Source organism: Puntigrus tetrazona, chromosome 3, assembly GCF_018831695.1.
Source record: "Puntigrus tetrazona isolate hp1 chromosome 3, ASM1883169v1, whole genome shotgun sequence".
In the NCBI taxonomy this organism is placed as follows: domain Eukaryota; kingdom Metazoa; phylum Chordata; class Actinopteri; order Cypriniformes; family Cyprinidae; genus Puntigrus; species Puntigrus tetrazona.
Window position 1 is genome coordinate 350,862 of NC_056701.1, and position 26,159 is coordinate 377,020.

Sequence of the window (26,159 nt, forward strand, 5' to 3'; positions counted from 1 at the left end):
CCTTCACTGTGAGCTCGAGACTCAAACATCAGTCCACAGATGTTAACATCATAGCGCTCTGATCTTGAAGGACTCCATGTTATCTGGACGGCTGAAGCCGGTTTACAGTTAGAGTTAGTTATAAAAGCTATTACATGAATTTACGGCATTTAAACATCCTGTATATGTCTACAGCTATTTACAAATCCAAGCCAGCATATGAATAAGGAGACTGAGGTGTTCATCACAGTGAAGAGCTTGTCTCCGTCTGCAGGTTATGTTTGTGTAATCACTGAGTTCGGCTCGGTCTCCTCCGCCGCGTCGCTCCTGTGGTTCTCCTGGGTTTGTTTGTTCAGTAGAGGATTCATCTCGTGTGATTCTGCCGTGATCTGCTTCTGGTCTGATCCAGCGGCTGGAGCTTCATCGCAACCGCTGCTGGGTTCTGCTTCGGAACGAGACATGATTTAACAAGCGTCTTCATCAACAGTGTTTCTCAGACCTCATATAAGCATCAGCTGACTTTATTTCCCCGGAGACCCTCAGTGCTGCAGAATTCAGCTCAACCCTGTTGAACACTCACCTTCAGACCAGGCATGCACTGGATCCATTAAGATGTGACACAGAGCTTAGTAATACAGTCATAAACATAACTATGTAAACTGTATGATGAGCGTCAATTGAAAACGCCAATAATTACTTGCCAATTAAGCACGCATTCATTTAATAATCAATTATTAAAAATATACAAATATCCTATTGTGTTTTGACTGAATGTATTTATTATAGATGTTCGTTATTTGGGGAAAGTTGTTTTTATAGTTCGTACATGTTTAGTGCATTATATAAATTAGATGTTAAATGTTTACAAATGTTCTTAAAGGGACAGTTCACCCAAACTTTTCATGGTCCTGTCATCTGTAGAGTATATAAAGAGAGTAGAATACAGTAGAAATAAAAGGGTAACCAAAGTGGTTTGATGACATCCTACATTCTATGATCTTCTTTGGTTAGAAATCATACAGGTTTATAAAAACAAAGACCAAAGAGCAGTACATTTTCTGTATTAGAGCTCAAAATCATTACTTTACTCTACAGTTCCTTTCTATGTGTCAAAAAATGCTCAATTGAGTTCATTATTAAGAATTCAGTGATATCTTTCGTATTCGTTTCCATCCTGTTTGTTCAGGACAGATGTTCAGGTGTGTCTGATGAGGGTTGAAGCTGAACTCTAGTGTAACTACAGTATATTACAGTATTAATCAGACACTAACCTCAGATTCCTGACTCTGTGATCCAGCGCCTCTGCTTCGACAAGACTTCACTGATTTCTGTGTTCAACACAAGACCGGTCACGTACACACATCTTCACTTTATTTAGTACGCTTTATTTAGTTACGAAAAGAACAAATCTGATGTAAATGAAGAAGAGTTAGGGAATGTAGTTCAGTGAAATTACAAGAACTGTATTTCAATAAAACTCTAGTGAAACACAAATCCCTTTAAAACAATCCTTGAGTAATGAAATCAGATTCATTTACACATCTCTCTCTCTCTTTGAGGAATCAGTTGAAACCAGAAACATTTAGTTGTGTCCAGACTGATGTGTTTCTGTGTAAATGATGAAGACTTCAGTCACGGAGGAATCATAAAAGGACCAACACACTGAAGAAGATTTATGACACTAACCTGACACGAATCCAGACAGGGTTTGATCCCTGAAGAAGAAAACAGATCCATAAATCAATAAATATATAATGTATAAACACTTTAATTGTGGTAAAGTGGTGCTAAAGCTAATCCAAATACACTTAATAATAATAATAATAATAATAATAATAATATTGTTCTTTGAAAAGAAATCAGAAAAGAAATATATAAAATAATAGTTAAAATTTATTTGGAGTAAGTCTTGAGCGATATGAATATATTCATAGATTTAAAATATACTTCGTACATTCATTACTAATCAGGTTCAGACAGATCTGGTTAATAGTTGAGTCCTGGTTTTCACAAAGTCACTATCTTCATAAATGATGTGGTCAAAACTAAATAGTAATAAAATCATTCTTTTCCTGAATGTGACGCATCCTAAAGAATTGAAAATGAAATAAGAATCAAATAAGAGAGGAACTGAGCGTGTAATAAATGTTCAGGTTTTACTCACAGGGTTCAAACACCACTAAAACCAGGAGAATTAAAGTGAAGATGAACTCGGTGGAGAAGACTGAGATCCTCATGTCTCCGTCAATCCTTCACCATTAACTGAGGAGGAAGACCCACAGAAACCATAAAAGAGCTGGTTTTATTAACACTGAGCTCATTAAAAGTAGAGAGTTAGGTTGAGGGTGTTAGGGGAAAGTAGATGTTCTGACTTATATCTGAGTATTTTCAGGTGTTTTATGGATAATGATGTAGGTATAAAATCAATTAAATTCAATGATTTCTCAAGATTAAATATTACAATAAATGATCCACGCTACAAACCAGAAATAGAGAATAATATATATTATAATATATATAAACTCAGGTTATCCTGGTAGCCTTCAATAAAACCAAGTGTCTAAAACTATTAAACATGATTATTATGTTTCTATATTTTTAATTCACGGTGACAGAAATGAATATTTTCCAATAGGTTTCCAATAAGACATTCTTACTTTTCAATAAAGCCATTTTTTCTTTTGAGTCACATTTTTACATTTAATCAGTGAATTAGAAGAAAAAGACATTTGGGCTGTTACCAAGAGAATGAAAATGATTAAATGAACACTGAATCTGCATCTGAAGTGTTTTAGATGGATTTACACACTGTTTAATGAATTCAGCTGCGATTACAAACACATGAATAATCTTCTGAGATATCAGACGTTAAACGTTAAATATTGATGTTTGAAGTGATTGACATGAAATGAGAAGAATCTGATCTGAGATATGAACAGATTCTAATAGTGTAGAGTGTAAAGGTGTTGATTCACCTGTTTTCAGGATCACTTCAGTCATCAGAGCAACAGAGTTGAGTAAAACTACACCGACTGATCCGAACACATACACCACAGTCACACGGGGAAGATCTGAAAGATCAAATACAGTTTAATATCTTCATCAGTGGATAGAACAGATGATCTCCACATCTCTCCTGATTCCAGGCCACAAATACCATCAGGATAGACGTAACTAAAATAGTATTCTGTAGAAAAATAATGCTTTCAATACTCATGCAGTAATATTGTCCTCTTTCCTCATTTATTAATTTTAAACAGCTCACTAAACATGACATTTCTATTTTATTTTGTATTATTTTCTTGATTTATTTTTGTTTATTCATTTAAATAATTTGGCTCAGTAAAACATGACATTTATATATTTTTTAAAATAATTTTCTTGATTTATTTTTATTCATCCATTTTAAATACCGTGACTCAGTAAAACATGAAATTTATATTTTATTCTTGGTTAATTTTATTGATCTATTTATTTTAAAAAACTTGACATTTTTGTATTATTTTCTTGATTTATTTTTATTTATTCATGTTAAATAAAATTTATTCACTAAAAATGCCATTTCTCTTTTATTTTTATATTGTTTTTCTGATTTATTTTTATTCTTTTTTTAAATAACTTGATTTATTGACACATTTAATAATATTTTATTTGTTAATTTTAAATAATTTGACTCACTAAACATGACATTTCAAATTTTTTAAAACTTATTTTCTTGGTTTATTTTTATTATTTATATTACATTTTAAATGACTCACTGAAACATGAAATTTCCATTTTATTTTGAAATATTTACTTGATTTATTTTTATTTATTAATTTTAAATAACTTGAGTTACTATACATGACATTTCTATTTTATTTTTGTATTTTCTTTATTTATTTTTATTCATCCATTTTAAATAACGTGAGTCAGTAAAACATGAAATTTATATTTTATTCTTTGTTAATTTTATAGATTTATTTAAAAAAAACTAGACTTACTAAACATGACATTTTTGTATTATTTTCTTGATTTATGTTTATGAATTTTAAATGACTCACTAAACATTGAATTTCTATTTTATTTTGTATTATTTTTCTTGATTTATTTTTATTTATTATTAATGATTTATTTGCATTTATACATTTAAAACTTGACTAAACATGACATTTTTGTATTATTTTATTGATTTATTTTTATTTATTCATGTTAAATAATTTATTCACTAAAACATGCCATTTATTTTTATATTGTTTTCCTGGTTTGCTTCTTTTATTTTAAACTGTTTTAAATCAATCTCTTTTTGCTTTAAATTCAATTTATCTTAAATCAGTGTTTTTATTTTATTTTAATTTCTTTTATTGTTATTTAAATCTTGTAATTATTTTATTTCCTCTTTTGTAAAGCACTTTGAATTACCATTGTGTATGAAATGTGCTATATAAATAAACTTGCCTTGCCTTGATTTATGTTTATTCCTTTTTTTAAATAACTTGATTTATTGACACATTTAATAATATTTTATTTGTTAATTTTAAATAATTTGACTCACTAAACATGACATTTCAAATTTTTTAACTTAGTTTCTTGGTTTATTTTTATTATTTATATTTTTAGTCATTTTAAATGACTCGCTGAAACATGAAATTTCCATTTTATTTTGAAATATTTACTTGATTTATTTTTATTTATTAATTTTAAATGACTCACTAAACATGACATTTCTATTTTATTTTTGTATTTTCTTGATTTATTTTTATTCATCCATTTTAAATAACGTTACTCCGTAAAACATGTAATTTATATTTTATTTTATTGATTTATTTGTATTTATACATTTAAAAAACTTGACTTACTAAACATTACATTTTTGTATTATTTTCTTGATTTATGTTTATTCATTTTAAATGACTCACTAAACATTGAATTTCTATTTTATTTTTGTATTATTTTATTGATTTATTTTTATTTATTATTATTGATTTATTTGTATTTATACATTTAAAAAACTTGACTAAACATGACATTTTGTATTATTTTATTGATTTATTTTTATTCATTCATGTTAAATAAAATGTATTCACTAAAACATGCCATTTCTATTTTATTTTTATATTGTTTTCCTGATTTATGTTTATTCAATTTTTAAAATAACAATTTTTATTTAATAATATTTTATTTGTTCATTTTAAATAATTTGGCTCACTAAACATGACATTTAATTTTTTTACTTATTTTCTTGGTTTATTTTTATTATTTATATTTTTATTAATTTTAAATGACTCACTAAACATGACATTTCTATTTTATTTTTGTATTATTTTCTTGATTTATTTTTATTTTCATTTATTATTATTGATTTATTTGTATTTATACATTTAAAAACCTGACTAAACATGATATTTTTGTATTATTTTCTTGATTTATTTTTATTTATTCATGTTAAATAAAATTTATTCACTAAAACATTTCATTTATTTTTATATTGTTTTCCTGATTTATGTTACTTTTTTTAAATAACTTGATTTATTGACACATTTAATAATATTTTATTTGTTAATTTTAAATAATTTGACTTACTAAACATGACATTTCAAATTTTTAAACTTAGTTTCTTGGTTTATTTTTATTATTTATATTTTTATTCATTTTAAATGACTCGCTGAAACATGAAATTTCCATTTTATTTTGTATTATTTACTTTATTTTTATTTATTAATTTTAAATAACTTGAGTTACTATACATGACATTTTTTTTATTTTTTATTTTCTAGATTTATTTTTATTTATTAATTTTAAATGACTCACTAAACATGACATTTCTATTTTATTTTGTAGTTTCTTTCTTTATTTTTATTCATCCATTTTAAATAACGTGACTCAGTAAAACATGACATTTATATTTTATTCTTTGTTAATTTTATAGATTTATTTTAAAAAAACTTGACTTACTAAACATGACATTTTTGTATTATTTTCTTGATTTATTTTTATTCATTCATGTTAAATAAAATTTATTCACTAAAACATGCCATTTTCTATTTAATTTTTATATTGTGTTTCTGATTTATGTTTATTCATTTTTTTAAACTTTATTTTTATTTAATAATATTTTATTTGATCATTTTAAATAATTTGACTCACTAAACATGACATTTCAAATTTTTAAACTTAGTTTCTTGGTTTATTTTTTATTTATTCATTTTAAATAACTTGACTCACTAAACATATATTTTTTATTTTATATTTTTCATATTCCATTTTATTTATGTATTCTTTTCATTTATTATTATTGATTTATTTCAAATAACTTGACTCATTAACATGAACTCTGTTGTGTTTTTGTTTGTTTTTATTCATAAATCAGTCTTGAGTTTGTAACATGTTCACTATTTCATTTCATTTCTATTGTCATTTCTATTGTACCTGTTTTCTTTGAGACTTAATCTCAGCAGGTCTATGTTATAAGATGTTTTGTTGGTTATGATTTCTTCATCATTTGTTTCTTTGGATAAAAGTCTGTTAAAGACTGAATGTAAATGTAAATGAATTAAAAGTCTGTTTCTGTATGTTTATAATATACTGAGAAGAGAAAAGAAAGTTATTAAAGACAAAATAAAAGACTTTGTTTATAGTGAGGGACATTTCTATTAAACAGTGTAGAGTTTAGTTTTACTCTTAAAGTTAAGAGTTGTTTTGAGTTCAGACGAGAGAGAAGAGAATAAACTAGATCTAGAGTCAGGAGAGGATTAATACTGTACCGAAAGAAAATGAGCGTGTGAAGTTGACCAGGGTCCAGAGAAACTGAAGAAACACAAGCATGCAGCTCCATCCAACAACATCTGAACACAACAAACACATCATCATCATCATCCTCATCATCTTCATCATCTTCATCCTCACAGTAAGGTGTTCATTAACTCACACAGTCTTTCTCATCACTGTAAGATACTGTGATATGTTCTAGTTATATATAAAGTGATATGTTCTAGTACCGTTCTGGTTCTCCAGAGCTGTGATGTAGAAGTAGATGAGTAGAGCATTGATCAGGATCATGAGAGTTAAATACACGGATCTCCTGACCGCAGGTGAACCTGAAGCACATTAACATCATTAAACCTAGAAATGATCTCAGAGATGAGGAGCTGGTTATTGAAGGAGTGTGTTTGTGTCAGGGATCATCACACACTCACAGCCCATCTTTTGACCACAGACAACGTCCCAGTTGTATCTGCTGGCCGTGAGAAACACTGGTAAAACTGCCACGATCAAGAAACCTGGAGACAGAAGATAAGAGTCACTGACAGACATCTATTCATCTCATTTACTTTATTATATCCATCACTCGTCTCCTTTCACTTCATCTGAGAGATGAACGTTCTTCATGTTTATTAGGTTTTAATCTTCAGGGTGAATATATATTTAAAAAAAGACAAAAGCTCATTGAAAGGCTAAAAAACTAAAGTAAGTATCTGATAAACGTGGACTCACCTCCTCTGGATCCAAAGCTGAAGAACAGGAGGATGAATTGTAGAGAAGGAAGGACATCGAAGCTGATTACAGCCAGAACATTGAATATAGTCCTGATCCGTAGACTTACTTTACCAAACAATCTCAAAAACACTGTATGAGAAAATAATTCATGAATCAATACAAATGTTTGATCTGATTTGGATTTAATGTCTTAATATTCAAGTAAAAACAAGTCCAGAAATAATTCATATTTTAGTTTGAACAGATAAAGTTTCATTGATAAAGAAGAAGATGAAGCTGATGATCTGATAGACTCTCTATTAATCTCAGTATTATTATTGAGATATTTAGTTTTATTATATATTTTATTATTATCACTCTGGTGTCTTCTGTAATAAATGAGAGTTTATTTCAGGAGACTCTCATAAAGTTATATCTGAAGCAGATCTTCATAAAAATAACTGATTTCTCAGCTGATCATAAACCGTGTGAAAGAAACAATATACAGACATTATTCATCTTTCTGACGTCTCTGTTGATTCAATGATTAATATTCAGTTGAAAAATACTGTAATAAAAACTAGTAATAAATATTAATTAATCCTCTGTAATTATACAGTTAACAATATAGTTAACTATACAGTAATTATTAAAATGTAGTTTTTATTTAATTTTTTTATTTTAGTCCAGTACAGAAACTTTCTTTAAGTGGAAACATTTTTTTTTATTTATTCTAATGTTATTACAATCACAATATAATTATCAGGAACAGAAATTAATGAAATAATTAAGGTTTTACAAACATTAAAATGTTAAATGTTTCCTGCTGTTCTACATTGTTTAGTATTTTCTTTTTTAATCTGTGACTGAATGAACTTTACTTGAGTATATTTATTCATTTATTCTTAATTTCCATCTTAATTCATGCTTGAGTCAAATTTACTAGGAATTCCCAAACAACCTTAAGATAAAATATAGATTTAAATCTACTAATAATTATCTTTAAACTCTCACTTTGAAAGTTTTTGTACATTTACTAGTATTTTCTGAATGAAAGTAAACCCTGCTCTGAACTCATCTGTGATTTCATTCCCTTTCTTTTACAACATTATTCTGTCAACAATCAGAAACTATATATATATTGAAAGCTAAAATACTGGAGATTGATTTATTTCCCAAAAAACACCAGCAAACATTTCAGCTGAAGAGTTATTCAGGGCAGTGAGCAATAAATACACGATTAATAAGATTGATCTGATTCTCGAGGAGTTTTGTAATGTTTCGTCTGATCCTTCAGACTCATGAAATCTGATCTTTTCTTACGAAAACACTTCAATTAACTCATAAATCAGGTCTGATGGTATGTTTTTTTATATTTTGTGCCTTTAACAATCACCGTTACTCTGGTGAAACATGATTCATCACACAATCATTGACTCTTGATGGAGAGAAATACTTACAGAAAATAATATAGAAGAGGTTCAACAGAAGAACAAGCACAAAGAGGACTATGATCACGACTCCTTCAGATCCAGAGTAGTTCAGACTTTTGTCCAAAGCAGATTTAAAGAGAACTGGAGGAGAGGAAGAGATAAAAAACAAGAATAAGTCTCTGAAGGTCGGCTCAGCTGGTGACCTCTGACCCTCACATGACCCCTCTGACCCCAGACATGCTGAGATGTAGAAGTAGATTCATTCTCTCTGTAACACGTCTATGTCTCGTGAAAACATTAGTGCAGTAGTTCAGTTATATATTTTATTAAACTCACAGATTCAGAACTGAACATGTGTATGATATCTGACAACAAACATCAGCAACACTAAACACTTCAACTATTCATGTCACGCTCACTTTTTAAGATCTCCTGCATAATGAGAATATTACATGATTTAAACGTGATTACTGATCAGATGTTAGTGTGCGTTTTAATGTGTTTATGATCATGATTGTTGATTTATATTTGGATTATTTACCTGAATAAAAAACAGCTGAGAAAACGATATATTCTGTTCTAAAACTGTAACTCTGAACCCATGTTTTAATTTTGCCTGTGAAACAGAAAACATAGAATAATTAACACAGTGAAACACAAATGCCAGTAAAACACTGATTATTTAGCTCATCTGGGTATTATAATTCATATTTCCTCTAATAAACTGTTAATAATCACCTGGGAAGTCATACGGAGCCGTCCAGAGCAGCGTGAGAGGTCTCAGAAAATAAAGAGAACAACAAGAGACGGACTCAAACAGAGATCCTGAAACAAACAGCAGATGATCATCATCACTGTATTAATACACAACTATAATGATTGATCATTAATCACTGACCTTCAGAAACAGCCCAGAAAACAAACGCCAGAAACATCAGGACATTTGGAGAGAAGACCAGAAACATCTGAAGACGGAGGACCGGTTCTGGAGAGAAAACACAATCTCTGTTCAGTTAAGAGGAAAAGTAATTTCAATTACATAATTATTATTCAGTCATTTTCAGTCAGTCAGGTTTATTTGAACACACATTTCTATTCTTTTTGACAATTACATTTTCAATTACAAGTTAATGAATCGATCTCAAAATTGTGTTGAAAATGGAGTAAAAATAAATATGATGAATAACTAAACGTCTGATTCAGAATAGAAGAGGGGGTATTTTTCTTATCTCTTGACCTACCAAGTAGTTTCAGAACCAAATCTGTTTTGGTTGAAAACTGCCTGTTATTTTGAATTGAGCGACGAAAGTGAACTGTACATGTGTACTGTCCCTCATCTTCAGCTCTCAGATCATCCAGACGGAGAGAGAAGTTTCCATCTTTAAGGTGCTCAGTGAAGAAATGAGCTCTGTCCTGATAATCTTCATGTTGTTCCTCTGCTTGACTCGCACCATCTTTATACAGATGAACCAGATCCTCTTTTCTTTTCCACTCCACCTTCAGGCCCTCCATACTATAGGGTCTATCATTATAACAGGGCAACACCACTGAAGATCCCAGATGAAGAGGTGTGTGATGAGTATGCTTTACAGTGAATCCTGAAAATGAATAAATGAATAATAATTAAAAACACAACAATAATAATTTTAAACATGTATTAAGGAAGCACAGAAGGTCTGATGACCATCATTACATCAATTACTAAAGAATTCTCCTGCTATGAATGCACAGCAGTGAGAGACCTGGCCTCATCCACACATCGGCTAGCTTCTCACAACTTTCAGCAGTACGTTTTTTTATTGTTTTTCTTTTTTATCAGCCTGAGAAAATCTCCATCGAGCACTTGAATAAGAGATGATCGCTGGGTCAAGTGAAGTTTGATATGAAAGATGTGGCAGATATGAAAGATAATCTGAGTTTAAGGCACTTCAATAGAAAACCAAATCCAGAAGAGTTTGATGTGTTTTTTCTTAATAAAATATGTAAAATTGCATGTCCTTATGATTGTGTTTTTTTCCACCTGTATTTCTATAGTGTTTTATACAATAGTGATTGTCAAAGTAGCTTAAATAAGAAAAGAATGCAAACAAAATTCAACACAGACTAATTGTAGAATCTGTTAAATGATAAACAATTATTCCCTGTTAATTAAGCAGTCTACAGACACACATCAGGGCTAGTATTAACTCACTGTCTCATATATCTGTAAGGAGGAGGCGGAAGCCGATTGCGAATCCATTTGCGGATGTTTATTGGAAACACACACAGAGATGAGGATTGTCAGAAACAAGCAAGGGTTGGCAACAGTAGTATCAGTCCAGAAGGCAAACATACACAAAGGGAGATCCGTGGGCAAAGTCGAATGAAGGCAGAGGTCAATAACAAAGTTCAGTAATAATCGGTTACCGTAACAGACAAGGAAGATCCGTGAAGCCGTGAGTCGATAAAGCAAGCAAAAGGTCATACACAATAGAAGTCAGTAGATCAATGGTAAATGCTTGGTAAGGCAGACAGGCTGGCAATACTTCGCGTAGAGCACCTGGTGCTCTACGGTTATATAGCCCTAACCCGGAAGTAGTAGTAGTAGTAGAGGGAGCGGCTCGAGTCAGTACTCGGAGAGGGCTCCTCTGCTGGTTGGATGTTACAGAACTCCCCCTCTGGGAGCGACTCCTGAGCTCTTCGTGGACGTCCTCGTGGGCGTCCCTGTGGTTGTGGTTGGTCCTGGTCAGAATCTCGTGGTTGGTCTCGTGGTTGTTCTCGTGGCCGTGGTTGGTCCTGGGCAGAATCTCGTGGTTGGTTTCGTGGTGGGCGCCCCGTGGTCGTGGTTGGTTCTGGGCAGAATCTCGTGGTTGGTCTCGAGGTTGTTCTCGTGGCCGTGGTTGGTCCTGGGCAGAATCTCGTGGTTGGATGCGTACGCCCCTGTGGTGAAGTGGTTGGTCCTGGGCAGAATCTCGTTGTGGATTACGTGGTCTTCCCCTAGGGCGAGGTGCTGGACGATCGGGTCTGGCTCTGTGGAACTCCTCTATAAGGGATGGGTCCAAAATGTCCCGAGCGGCTACCCAGGATCTCTCCTCTGGTCCAGAACCCTCCCAGTCCACCAAGTACTGGAGCCGACCCCTCGTCTCGCGAGTCCAGTAGTTCGCGCACTTGATAGGCGGGGTTCCCGTCAATCTCAAGTGGCGGCGGTGGTTCTGGGGCTTCATGGCCAGGGTCAACTCCCGGGTGGACCGGTTTGAGGAGGGATACATGAAAGGATGGAGATATACGATAATTAGTAGGCAGTTCAAGTTGATAAGTGACATCATTTACTTGTTTTATTATCTTGAATGGTCCTACATACCTTGGACTTAGCTTCTTACTGGGCAGCCGCATCTTGATGTCCTCGTCGAGAACCAGACCCTTTGTCCAGGTTGATATGGGGGATGTGGGCGTCTGTGGCGGTTAGCTTGAGTCTCCTGATACCTGATTGCTCTTTGTAGTCGCACATGAGCGCTATCCCACACCCTCTCACTCCTACGAATCCAATCATCCACGGCTGGAACGTTGGATGGTTCTCCTGACCACGGGAACATGGGCGGCTGATACCCGAGGACACACTGGAATGGAGTCATACCTGTAGCTAACTTGACTAGTGAGTTCTGAGCATACTCAGCCCATGGTAAAAACTCAGACCACCGGTGTTGTTCTCTGTGGCAATAGGTCCGAAGGTACCTCCCGATCTCCTGATTAAGTCTCTCGACCTGTCCATTAGCCTGTGGATGGTAGCCTGAGGTAAGGCTCACATTAATGTCGAGGTGTTTGCAGAAGGCCCTCCATACTTGTGAAGTAAACTGAGTACCTCTATCACTCACTATATCCTCGGGTAATCCGTAGATTCTGAAAACATGCTCGAACAGGCGAGAGCAGTTTCCATGGCGGTGGGGAGGTTCTTCATGGGAACTAATCGGCATGACTTCGAGAATCTATCAATAATGACTAAGATGACTGTGAAACCGTTAGACAATGGTAAATCTGTGACGAAATCAATGGATAGGTTCGACCATGGTCGCTGAGGAATGGGCAAAGGCTTGAGCAAACCGGCAGGCAATTCTCTGGGGGTCTTGCATTGTGCACATACCTGGCAAGCCTTGACATAGTTCGTCACATCCCGAGATATTGACGGCCACCAAAAGGCGTTCTGCGCTAACTGGAGTGTTCTATTGATGCCTGGATGACCTGAACTCAGTGAAGTGTGTACCCATTGTATGATGCGTTGGCGTATTGTCGATGGTACGTAATGTTTACCAGGGGGACATTGAGGGGGTGCTGGTTCATGCTGTAATTCCTCTGCAGCTCCTCCATTATATCCCATGACACTGGTGCCAGGATTACCGTGGGTGGCAGAATATTATCCGGGACTCCCTCCTTCTGTGGTGCGTCATATCTTCGACAGTGCATCAGCCTTACTGTTCTTGGAACCTGGACGATAAGTGACAGTGAACTGAAAACGAGTAAAAAACAGTGCCCATCTTGCCTGTCTGGGGTTCAGCCTTTTAGCTCCCTTGATGTATTCCAAGTTCTTGTGGTCCGTGATGACTTGGAACGGGTGCACTGCTCCTTCTAGCCAGTGTCTCCACTCCTCAATGGCCGCTTTCATGGACAACAGTTCCTTGTTTCCCGTCCATAATTTCTCTCAGCTGCCGTTAATTTCCTGGAAAAGTAAGCACAAGGATAAAGTTTCCCTGGTTGACCGTGACGCTGTGAGAGAACAGCTCCAATTCCGCAGTCCGATGCATCCACTTCCACGATGAATGGTAGCTCCGGATTAGGATGTTTGAGAATTGGGGCTGTGGTGAAACGTTCCTTGAGGTTGGAGAACGCCTTAATTGCTCCCTCATTCCATCTCAGCTTGGACGGCTTTCCCTTTAAGAGAGAGGTTAGTGGTGCAGCAACAATACTATAGTTCCGGATGAAGCGTCGGTAGAAATTTGCAAACCCTAGAAACGTTGCCAGCTCCTTGACCGTGAGTGGGTTGAGGCCACTCCGAACCGCTTTAACCTTGTCATCGTCCATCCTCACTCCCTGGTGGCTGATCTCGTAACCTAGGAACAAAGTCTGTGACACATGAAACTCACATTTCTCCTCCTTGACAAACAACCTGTTTTTCAGTAACCTGGACAGAACCTCCTTGACATGTCCAATGTGCTCGAACTTCATTCTTTGAGTAGATGAGAATATCGTCAATATAAGCCACCACGTATTTGTTCAGGATGTCCTTGAAGATTTCGTTAATGAAGGACTGGAACACAGCTGGAGCATTAGCTAGCCCATATGGCATAACGAGATACTCATAGTGCCCTCTAGTCGCCATGAAAGCAGTCTTCCACTCGCCTCCCTCCTTGATCCTTATCAGGTTATAGGCACTACGGAGGTCTAACTTAGTATACACTTTTGCCTCACGTAGTTGTTCTAGAGCTGATGGAACTAAAGGTAGGGATATCGAACTTGACTGTGACGTTGTTTAGGCCTCGATAATCGATGCATGGACGCAGGCCTCCATCCTTCTTTCCGACAAAGAAGAATCCAGCTGCTGCAGGTGATGTGGAGGGTCTAATGAACCCAAAGCTAAGAGCCTCATTAATATATTCTTCCATAGCCTGGCTTTCAGTGAGTGACAATGGGTATACCTTGCTTTTTGGGTGGCATGGCGTTAGGTAGGAGGTCAATCGCACAGTCCCATGGTCGGTGAGGTGGTAATTCTGTTGCCCGTGATTTGCTAAATACCTCTGACAGTTGCCTGTAGCATGCTGGTATCTTGATTCTCCTCTGATCCTCCGTACTCTCTACACTGGTGGTGAGGCAGTTCCTTGGAGATACAGCGAAGCATCTGTTAATACACGTGTGAGACCATTGCGTTAACTCACCTCTACCCCAGGATATAGTTGGGTCGGTAATGAAAGCCAGGGGAACCTTGAGGATTGCTTCATACTTGGATGAATCAACGATATAGAACGTAATGGTTTCCTTGTGGAACATGCCAACCTGGAGAGTAAGAGCCTTGGTTCTGTGAGAAATGCCTCCTCCGATGTCCTCATCATTAATGGTCTTGATCCCAAAACAGATTCACAAGGTTGAAGGAATGTGATATTTGGCGACTACCTCCCACGACTGATGATATTCAAGGCCGCGCCCGAGTCAACCATTGCCGTCAACATAACCTTTACATTGTTTAGACCAAGCATGATAGGTAACATGAGAGCCTTGTTGCTCAGTACGTGAAAATGATTCATATTTACCCGGTTTGTAGTGGTGGGTCTGTGAGGACAGTCAACCTGATAATGTTTCCTTCTCCACAGTAAAAGCAAAGTTGAAGACGACGCCAAGTTCGCGTTCTTCCATAGAGACACGTTGGGAGTTTATTTGCATAGGTTCCGGTTTCTCCATTAACTCGTGTCGTATTTGATTCCTTTCCTGGCTCGCGATCATAGACGGCGCTTTACGTTGTGGTGCCTGGCGCTTAAGATTATCGATACGGATGGTTAAGTTGACGAGATCAGAAAAAGATAAATCCTCACCTCTACACGCCAATTCCGTCTGTAAATCTGCCGCGTGAGACTCCGTTTGAAAGTCGCCTTGAGTGCGACATCATTCCAGCCGCTTTGAGCAGCGAGCGTCCTGAACTCAATAGCATAATCAGCGGCTGTGCGTTTACCCTGGGACAGATCCATTAACTGGGTTGAAATATCCTTGCCCCCTGCAGGATATTCAAACACCTCTCTTAGCATCTGTAAGAAATAGTCAGCAGATGTCTTGATGTGGGATCTGTATCCCAAACTGCAGTCGCCCAGTCAATCGCTCTTCCAGTCAGTAGCGCCATAATAAATGCACACTTGACTTCTTCATTGTTGAATCTACCCTGCTGAAACTCCAAATACAGCCTGACCTGGCGAATGAAACCCTTGCACCGTTCAGCAGAACCGTCAAACTTTTCGGGTAAGGCAAGGTTTACTGTAGCAAACGTGGTAGGGGGTAGATCCTGAATGTACCGGGTGAGGTGTTCGTTCACCGACTGCAGTTGATCCAATCGAGACTGGTAACCTTTCAATAGCTCCTCCTGGTATGCCATCCATTGTTGCATGTGTGTCACATCCGCTGGAGTCTGGTCGGGCGAAGTATTCTGTAAGGAGGAGGCGGAAGCCGATTGCGAATCCATTTGCGGATGTTTATTGGAAACACACACAGAGATGAGGATTGTCAGAAACAAGCAAGGGTTGGCAACAGTAGTATCAGTCCAGAAGGCAAACATACACAAAGGGAGATCCGTGGGCAAAGTCGAATGAAGGCAGAGGTCAATAACAAAGTTCAGTAATAATCGGTTACCGTAACAGACAAGGAAGATCCGTGAAGCCGTGAGTCGATAAAGCAAGCAAAAGGTCATACACAATAGAAGTCAGTAGATCAATGGTAAATGCTTGGTAAGGCAGACAGGCTGGCAATACTTCGCGTAGAGCACCTGGTGCTCTACGGTTATATAGCCCTAACCCGAAGTAGTAGTAGTAGTAGAGGGAGCGGCTCGAGTCAGTACTCGGGAGAGGGCTCCCTCTGCTGGTTGGATGTTACAATATCTCTGGTGAAATCCCTGAACTACAAATGAAATGAAGTTTGAGAACGCACCTTTTTTTAAAAACAGTATCTGCTTATATCTTTTATTACATTTATTGATTTTTTTTCTCAAAAATATTATTTTATATATTGATAATATTTAACCAACCCAGTCAATTATATTTATTGCATAAATACATCAAACTAATATTATAAAAAAATACTATTTAAATCGTAACTATAATGTTTAATTAAAATTATATACCGAGGCGATACCCCCTTCTTTCCTCCTTTTCTTTTTTAATACACACTTACTCAGTTTCAGCTCTTTTCTGACTGAACACACACACTCCTGGTCGCTGTAAACGTTACATGTGTAAACCCCTTCATCTTCAGTTCTCAGGTTTTTCAGCCGCAGGGAGAAGTTTCCATCTGTAATGTTCTTGTTTAAGAAATGAGCTCTTTTGTGATAATCCTTGTGCTGTTTTTCTGGTCGACTCTTGCCGTCTTCATACAGATGAACCAGAGTCTCGTCTCTTCTCCACTCCACCTTCAGACTGTTCTTTAAGAAGCGTCGGTCCACCTGACAGACCAAATCCACCGAACCTCCCTGAGAAATGACTTTACCGTTCGTAAAGAGATCTATAAAAAAACAGAAACATGTTTAATGTGGAAAAAACTACTAACACAAAAGAAAAAAGTACAAATTTTAACCACACCACACAGTTAGTCAATCTCATAAAACTTTTTTGAAAGAGGAAAAATGTTCAAATGGTGTTTGCATTAATATATGTTCAGAGCTAAACATTTAAGATTACAAATACATTCAGAACTCAAATAATTATTGATTATTTGAAACACATTTTGAACAGTCAGCTGTAAATAATGCAACAAATCAAAAACACTATACTGAGCCTTAGACATGTAATACTGGTTTATCTGCTACTTACTCAGGACCAGCTTTGTCTTGGCTGAAAACACAGGTTTTTGTTGGCTGTAAACTGTACATGTATACTCTCCTTCATCTCCTGATCTCAGTTTGTCCAGACGGAGGGAGAAGTTTCCATGTTTAAGGTGTTCAGTAAAGAACTGAGCTCTTTCTTTATAATCCTGGTGCTGTTTCTCTGTTTGACTATCTCCATTCTGATACAGATGAACCAGATCCTTTAATTTATTTCTTCTCCACTCCACCTTGAGATCCTCAGTTAGTAAGCTTAGAGGAACATGACAGGGCAAAACCACCGAACCTCCAGCAAGGGAAACACGATTTAAAGTATTCTGCACAATCAAACCTGAAAAGCAATGGCATTTCATTTCAAATATGAAGTAAATGTTGAGACAAAATTCAGCCCCTAGACTGTTTTAATCACACTAAACACAGGAGCAAATGGTGCCCATTTCTGCGACCAGATTATTGGGAGATCGTCAGAAGCACTATTGGTTTGTTCACACAGACACTGGATAAATCACTGGAGGGCTCACAAGAGTCTCTGTGCTTCTGGTTTCTTTGTACCGGCCAGTACAGTTACGGTTTCATTTTCCACTGCAGGGCTGATAACTGATTCAATTCAAATGTGTCAGACATTGCAGTGGTAGCACAAATGAAATGAAACGAGGTAAACAACACCACATAACAGTTGTCTGAACGTGACCCGTACCTGACTGTTCTTAACCGTTCTGCCTGATAGTGAAAAAGCAGCTAATAATACGTCACAGAAGTTGTGATTAAGAAATCAGTCTTATCTGCTCATACACTCAGTTATGCTGTGTGATGCAAATAAATCTAGTCACAGGAAAATAATCATGATTGATTGATGTTTTATAACTTGTCTTCTTTCATATCGGCATTGTATTTGTCAAAACATGAATAATTAATGATTAGTCAAATAGATTAAACTCATCTAATCTAAGCATCTAATCACACTAACAAACTTCTAACTTCTTGAAAATCAGAACAAATCCCTTTAGTAGTACCTTTAGTAGATGATCTGCAGTAGATGAGGCAGACGAGCAGAAGAGCAGACCCAGACGCAGAAACACAGAGAATCAACACCAGTATGTGTAAAGCTGAGAAACCTGAGACACACACAGTTATTGGACAATTATTATATAGTTTCTTGCAAACATTGCATAAATTTTGTCCCGAAATGTACACACACACACACACACACACACACGTAACCTAAAACAGGACATAAAACAACAGAAATCTATTGAATGTCTAAATATATTAAATAGCACAGCCTAAACCTAAAACCACTGTCATTGCCTTATTTTTGACAAATTTCCTGTGTTTCTTTCTCTCAGCTAATTAGGTTTATTAGTCCCAGCTCTGTCTAGTTAGCTTCCCTATTTAGGGGTTCTGGTTCCTCTGTCTTCTTTGTTGGGGACACTTAACTTCTAGTGATTATCAGTGAATTGATTCCAGAGACCGTCTCTTCATTTAATAAGAAACTGTTCTCTCTCTTCATTATACATCCCTGTCATTGTATTCTTCTACTTTATACTGTTCAGTGCTTTGATAATACCTGTGTTGATAAAAGAGCTATAGAAATAAAAATGATTGATTGATTGATTGAATATATAAAACTGACTGCCACAAATAGATTTTGTAAAAGATAAAACACTTTGTTGAATACACATGAGCACTACACATTCTAAAATCAAAGCCTGCTCCAGGTGTCTTTATGTCACTGTATTTCTGAAGAAAACCCGACTATGAAAATAAATTTTACATTTCATTTTCATTTTATCTTAAATGTAATGTCTGATAAAAAAGCATTTATAAGCGGAGCGCTGCTTTATGTACGCCATTAGGTCTCCAACACTGCCTCCCGCTGACAGAGGATATATTTGCATATATATATATATATATATATATATATATATATATATATATATATGCCATTAAAGTCCAACTCTGGGATTATACAATTGACAGTCCTTTTGTAAGTATTTTTATATGAAAAATTATGATTATATATTTAAATAATATATAAATAAAATATAATTAATATACTGCCTCGTGTTAAGTTGTACATACATTAAGTTATGTGACAAATTTTCAAATATACTGTAAATACCGTTAAAAATAGGACAAAAAATATGGTCTGGATGTAACGAGAATTCAGAAACGTTCAGATCCATCTGCGAACTCTTCATTAAGAATGGTCTTACAGGCAGAAAGTCAACAACAACGTCAGGGATGAATGAGACAGAGGTTGGGAAAGACGGCAAGCATCAAACTCAAAGAGAATCAGTAGAAGGGTATTAACACTCAGAATTCTCAGCCATGGCAAGGATAAGATTCAGTAAGACTTCAGTGAGGGTCGGAGACCAGGTTAAATAGTCGGTCTAAAAAGCTGCACCTGGGCAGGTAATCAGAGGTGAGGGTATTATGGGAAATGTAGTTCTGACAGGTAGTACTCAGGGGAAAACGCCCTCCGGTGGCTGTCGGAGAGAGACACAGAGGCGCGGTTCATGACGAGGGAGGTGAAGACTGGTTAGGCTGAGAGACGAGATGAAATTACCCACAGCTCCTGAATCCACCAAGACATTGACTGGGAATAGAGGGTTATGATATTGTAGGTTAGTGTGAATGTGAGGAATATGAGAGACAGAGGATAGAAGGGTCGTGACCCTCACCGCTGGTAATGGTGGACGATTGGGACAGGAATGGAGTACATGAGTTGAAGATCCACAGTAGAGACATAGACCCTCCTTTATGCAACGGGATTGTTCTTCACTGGTGAGGTGGTAACTGTCTGTTATCAAGGGTTCCAGGACTGATGGTGAAGCAGAGGCATTCTCAGATAGAGGGGAGCAGGCTGAAAGAAGTTGAGCGACATTCGCCGCCTTTCAGAGGAACACTTGTAACCCCAAATTATCATCATAGATAGCTGGAGAATGGTAGGATTGAGTCTTTAGAGGAACACAGAGGAGGGAGGTGTCGTTCCAACCGCTACAAATCTCAAGTGTGCAAAAACATAAGACATTCATGCACAGGAAGATCTGCCTGCCGGAGTCGAGGTAGCTCATCGTGAACAGTAACGCTGGTTAAGGACTGGCCGAAAAAAAGTGCTCTAGGAAACTTTCTAGTGAGTTTAGATGTGGACTGTTTGCATTCCAAAGAGCCTCCGCCCATTGAAGTGCTCTTCTGGTTAGCAGAGAGATAACGAAAGGTATTTTACCCCCGTTCTGTGGAGAAAAGTGTGGATGCATCTCTAGGTAAAGGGAACACTGAAGTAAAAGCCTGCACATGAGATAGAATCTCCGGCGAACGCAGTGGGTCGGGCAACTGGACTAGATGATGACCAGAAGTTGGGGTATGTAACCTCGTGATCAGCCGTGGAAGGAACGGTGAAAGCGTGTTTTATAGGGATGCAGGTGAGTGGCTACAGGTGCAGGTGATTAGAATTGCAGTGATTGGGATCATGACCAGGTGATGGGTTCGGTGGATGAGGGAAGTGATGATGTGACATACTTATTATATTTGGCTTGATTGAATTTTATGAAAATTAGTTTAACTACAAGTCAGTTTATTTAACCACTTTCACAGGTTTTATCTAGAAGTATTTGCTGGTTTCCTATTATGGCCTTCATCTCTGATTCATAAGAAATGGCTAACATTACAAAAGTATAATGTTACATGATTGATCATTTACCCACAGTAAATTCAAATTTACTGCTTCTGTATCTTAGGCTAAAATGATTATATATTAGGTTAAGAATGGCATTCAATCATGCTGCCTGCCTAAAGTTTTTCTAGGCTTGATTGCATTTATGCTTTGTTAAAAAAAGCTTGATTGAGAAACAGAGGTTGGTTTTAAACTTGTGAATCTATTAGAATTGTTACAGGACAGAATCGTGATTCATATATGATTAGATTATGCACCCCTAGTTTTCTTCCTCTTCTTCATCACATGCCTTGGGGCCAGGTTTTGAATTTTTAGCATCAGAACTTCGCAGATATCGTTTATGCCCAAAAAGCAACATTAACTAACTAACTTAAAAAAAAGTAAAATCACAATCAATCACCCCTTTTAAAATACTTACTGAAATTTAAATCGGCTGACACAAATACATTAAGTGGTTTAAAAGAATCACTGTCTTTTGGATATTTTATTTCCACTAGTCTGGAAAAAAACCAAAAACTAAAAAGTCCAAAATCTCAAACTTGACAGGTGCATGAAAAAAGACTGTTTTGGTTTATTATTATTTATTGTGTATTATTGTGAATTATTTTCCATGAAAAAACATTTATTGAAAAATCTAAATTACTTTGCTGCAGAAATGAGCTATGTATACAAGACATAAAAAATAGCTATTTTTAAGAAGAATTTACTCACCCAGTCTCTCCAGTTCTACTGTAGTATCCCCTGAAAGTCCTCCAGCTAACACCTCACACATATAAACTCCTTTATCTTCAGTTCTGACGCTCTTCAGTCTGAGAGAGAAGTTTAATTTGGAGATTTCATCACTGAAGAACTCAACCCTGTCTCTGTATTGCTCATTTGATGCCTCTGGTAAAGCCGTATGCTCTTGGTAGAGCAGAACCATAATATCTTCATCTGTTTTCCTCCATGAAACCTCTTCAATGTCTTGAAGTGTGATGTTAGAGTCAACAAAGCAGTTCAGAGTGACGTCTTCTCCCACAGACACTGATACAGAGCGACTCGATCCTGACACTCTCAAACGCTCTGAAACACAAACAGTGTAAACCTTCACTAAGTACTTTCTGTGAAACCATAGAGAAAACTACGTAAAGAAATGTGATCATTACTCACCAACATCAACCTTTATTTCAGCCATAGTTTCTCCAGACTCCCGCTGACCGTGAACTGTACATGTGTACTGTCCCTCATCTTCAGATCTCAGATCATCCAGACGGAGAGAGAAGTTTCCATGTTGAATCTGATCAGTGAAGAAATGAGCTCTGTCCTGATAATCCTGCTGCTGGGCTTCTGCTCGACTCTCTCCGTCCTGATACAGATGAACTAAAGTCTCTGTGTCTGATCTCTTCCACTCCACCTCCAGATCCTTTATTGGTAAAGATTCATCAACAGAACAGAGAAGAACCACTGAAGATCCCAGAGGAGCAACCACAGGACCAGACGGACCATGCACAGTCAACCCTGTTTTTCCCCAGAGAAAGAGGAAGCGGAAGAGAAAAGTTTTATAAACATTGTTTTGTAGTCAAAAACCAATAAAAATTACATCTGTATTATTTCTTGTATTCAACATAAACCTTGAGTAAACTCTGAAGTTTTGACCTTGACACTGATTTGTTTGTTTGTGTGTGTGTGTGTGTGTGAGAGAGAGAGAGAGAGAGAGAGAGACTCAAAAGCTTTGTGGAAAAACAAATTCTGAGAAATTGCAGTGTGTTTTATCAAAAACACAAAATGAGAGAAACTCAACACTATCACAAGTGTGAGATATTTAGCATTGATTTGTTCTTAACCTGTCCAGCAAAAGGGATTACATCAAATATACAAATCCCTATAATTTTGTCAAATTCACTTCTGTTTGTTGTTTTTCCACTTCACAAGCAAAACTCTTTCACTTTCTTTGTTGTAAACTCTGGGTCAAATCAGGTAACCAGGAAATACTACCCGATTAACAAGTCAAAGTACAACAGAGACTGACACACCTCAACATGATAATATCTGACATGAATGTTACCAAACCAACATTAAACCAAATCTAAACATCTTCAGTTTCAAGAGGTGCATCATGGGAAGCATTTAAACCAATCTTCCTGTACTCTCTGCTCCAGCTCATCCACAGAAATATTCTTAACTAAAACTTAAACTTCAAAAAAAAAAAACATTTGTGCCTTTTATTTTGTTGTGTTCCCTTTTTCACTTGCTTTAGATTAAATTGAACCAATTATGTACAAACCATTTTAATAATAATGGTAACTAACACAAATATAAGTTTAGCCTTTTGCTCTTCAAAGTCAAACGAATGTTTAATAAGACATTGTGGTGCATCTGGATGTGCCAAAACCTGTTTTATTTTACCAAGAAACTAATCAAGACAAACCGGTTCTGATTAAGTTGGAAAAAAATTAAAAGCATCTCTAAAGAAAATGCTTGTCAAATTAACTCCAAATTAAATCAAGCTCTGGTTTCCCTTTCAGTTAAAACTATTTTTAATACAATATAATATAATACAAGGCTACAACCAGAAGACAACAAAACAACAAAAGTATCACCAGCTTCATGTGTTTGCAGATATAATAACCGCAAGGAGCAGAAATCAACATCTGCCTGACTACTAAAAGCAATTAAAAAAATACATCTGAATAAAGGCTGTAGGTACATATCTTATCATCATTATCTCAAGTAACTCAAACAATGAAACTGTTGAAAGTGTAAGACATAAAGCAAGATCACGTTTAACTTGATTAATAAAGCAGGGGAGACTCATCTTAAGGTGCTCCTAAATATAGCCTACTAAAACACAGATTTTACACATAAAAAAGAAAATAATAATAAAAATGTATATTTTAGTTAAGTATTCTGTAATATAATCCATATATAGGCACAAACTCATTTCAAGCATTCAAGCAGAAGACTCTACAGCAAAAAGTATTTTAAAGATCACAAGCCACATAAGTTCAGTCAAATGTGCCCAAAACTTTAACTGACACTGTGTGCATGCAAAGATATAGAATTAACTTGAAGAGGAAAATAACATACATACCATCTGATAATACTGGAATCACAGTCACTAAAATGATCATAAGCAGATCCATGTTCAGCTGAAGTTACGATCATCTCTGCCTCGTCAAAGTGAAAGTGATCCGGTGAAATGAAGGACTATTAAACCTGTAACCTGAGAATCTGCGGCTCATCCAGATAAACCGGTTCTGATTACAAGGAAAAACATCATAAAAAAAGAATTTGTAAAGGGAGTATACTACAGCGTTTTTATAAGATTAAATGGGAAGGAATTCAACCCTAAATCAAAAATGTGTTAGATTAATGAATTATTGTCTGTTAAGCATTGCCTTGCCTCCATTTTTTACACTTTTGGTGACAAGGATAAAGTACTTCTGGTGAAATAGATTCAAATAGATTGGCAAAGTGAGAAAGTCCTGCATGGACTATCTTTACTAACTGTTGAACTCATTGAAGAAAACGTTGATTTTCTGGAAGCGTCTAGAGCAGGGGTCGGCAACTTTGTGTGAGTGCAACTTTATAAACTCCAAATGCACACCTTTTCATGTTGATATGGGTGTCAGGAATGGCATTCCATGTTGCAAAAATAAGTTTGTCGGGTTGGCGTAGTTTTTCCATATCACTCCATTTGTGCTCTTTAGCGAGAGCAGCCCTCTGACGGGCGACTTCTTCAAGATCCGCTGACAGGGATTTGAACTTGTTAACCCACAAAAGCAGATGCAAAAGCAGATGTCCACGCTGCATTAAACGCTCTATTTTCTTCCGACACTTTTCTTTTTGGGCTCTTTTCATGCTTACAGTGGTAGGGGTTCCCGCCGTGGTCCCGCCAGCAAGTAAAGGCGACGGCTGCTGACGTTGATGTGACATATATTTTAAGTGACAAATTATAAAAAAAAACTTTATTAGATGGTATCAACTAAAACCCCAGAGGAATTGTGCAACAAAATGAACACATAATGACGATAATAAAAGAAAAAAAAAAAAAAAACATTCCATGTTTTTTTGTCATGGCCATCGGGAGCCACTACAAGGAGGCTGAAGAGCCGCATGCGGCTCCAGAGCCGCAGGTTGCCTTCCCCTGGTCTAGAGCATGTTTCTGTCCTGAATGAGATCACAGATGAAGAAACACCGCGGTAGTCAACAAGGAGAACAAGGAGAATGTACAGCCACTGTAATCTGAACAAAGTGCTGGTTGTGGAAGCTGTTGCCACAAGGCAGTTGCCCGGGCAAGGCTTTCCCAGATAAAAGAGTAATAACATAAGCCACCTTGCTACGAGCGGTTGGGAATTTGCTTGGCTGCAGTTCAAAGTGCAATGAACACTGTGTGAAGAAGCCCTTACATCTGCCAGGGCTTCCATCATACCTCTCAGGATGAGGCAGGTGAATGTCAGAGTTTTGTAGGGTTGGGTGGTGATACGGGAGCTTGGGGTTGGGCCTTGGTTTCCCACTGCGGGTTTGAAAGAGACTGAAGATATTGTAGAATCTCTGAGATTGCCTGGCCTAGTTTAGAAACTGATGCTTCTTCTTGTGCAAGGACCATTCCTTGGTGGCTGCCTGGCAGAAAAAGCAACAAGGATGCGCTCTGCATTTGACAAAGTTTGAGTTTTTCCTCTGCCGGGGTTGTATCCATGGTTCAGTCTCTACTGTTATGATTCCGGGGAATCTGTGAGGTGAATCAAACCCTGTAAATGCAATAAGACTGTTCTGAGAAGGGATATCCAAAAAAACAAAAGGACTTCAAAAAGAGTGTAAACAACACCAACCCCCCCTGTTGTGTTTATGACACCCTCCTCACCTCTGCTCTTCCTGCTTCTCCTCCTTCTGCCCAAAAGACTTGGTTTAAAGTTAATTAGGAATAAGGCATTATATGTCATGTGTCTTGTGAACCTATTGTTCTTTCACTCTCATGTTTGGTCTCATTTGAAAGGTCTCAGTGCGATTAAATTGGTCTCAATTTCACCGTAATCACTTATATTATGGAAAAGGGTCTCTGAAATGTATATCAATTATACCAATTTGGAAACTA

General features: G+C 36.4%; 1 protein-coding gene across 5 annotated transcripts; it reads right to left on the reverse strand.

Moving 5' to 3' along the window:
• LOC122329794 (polymeric immunoglobulin receptor-like) lies at positions 1-24,250 on the reverse strand. 5 transcript variants are annotated; one of them, XM_043226393.1, is made up of 20 exons: positions 24,156-24,250; positions 22,235-22,582; positions 21,797-22,147; positions 18,423-18,524; positions 17,399-17,740; positions 16,764-17,090; positions 10,109-10,465; positions 9,766-9,852; positions 9,606-9,692; positions 9,409-9,483; positions 8,895-9,008; positions 7,453-7,584; positions 7,155-7,238; positions 6,957-7,055; positions 6,723-6,803; positions 2,955-3,050; positions 2,144-2,241; positions 1,666-1,694; positions 1,251-1,307; positions 1-421 (listed from the first exon to the last, which is right to left on the reverse strand). In XM_043226393.1, the coding sequence occupies exons 1-17, from the start codon at positions 24,205-24,207 to the stop codon at positions 2,213-2,215; spliced, it is 2,763 nt and encodes a 920-aa protein (XP_043082328.1). In that variant the 5' UTR covers positions 24,208-24,250; the 3' UTR covers positions 1-421; positions 1,251-1,307; positions 1,666-1,694; positions 2,144-2,212. The 5 variants fall into 5 exon arrangements, with proteins under 5 accessions (XP_043082328.1, XP_043082319.1, XP_043082342.1 ...); XM_043226384.1 differs by having other exon boundaries at positions 1-424; XM_043226374.1 differs by lacking the exons at positions 1-421; positions 1,251-1,307; positions 1,666-1,694; positions 2,144-2,241 and having other exon boundaries at positions 2,427-3,050.
• Positions 24,251-26,159: the final 1,909 nt, after the last annotated feature.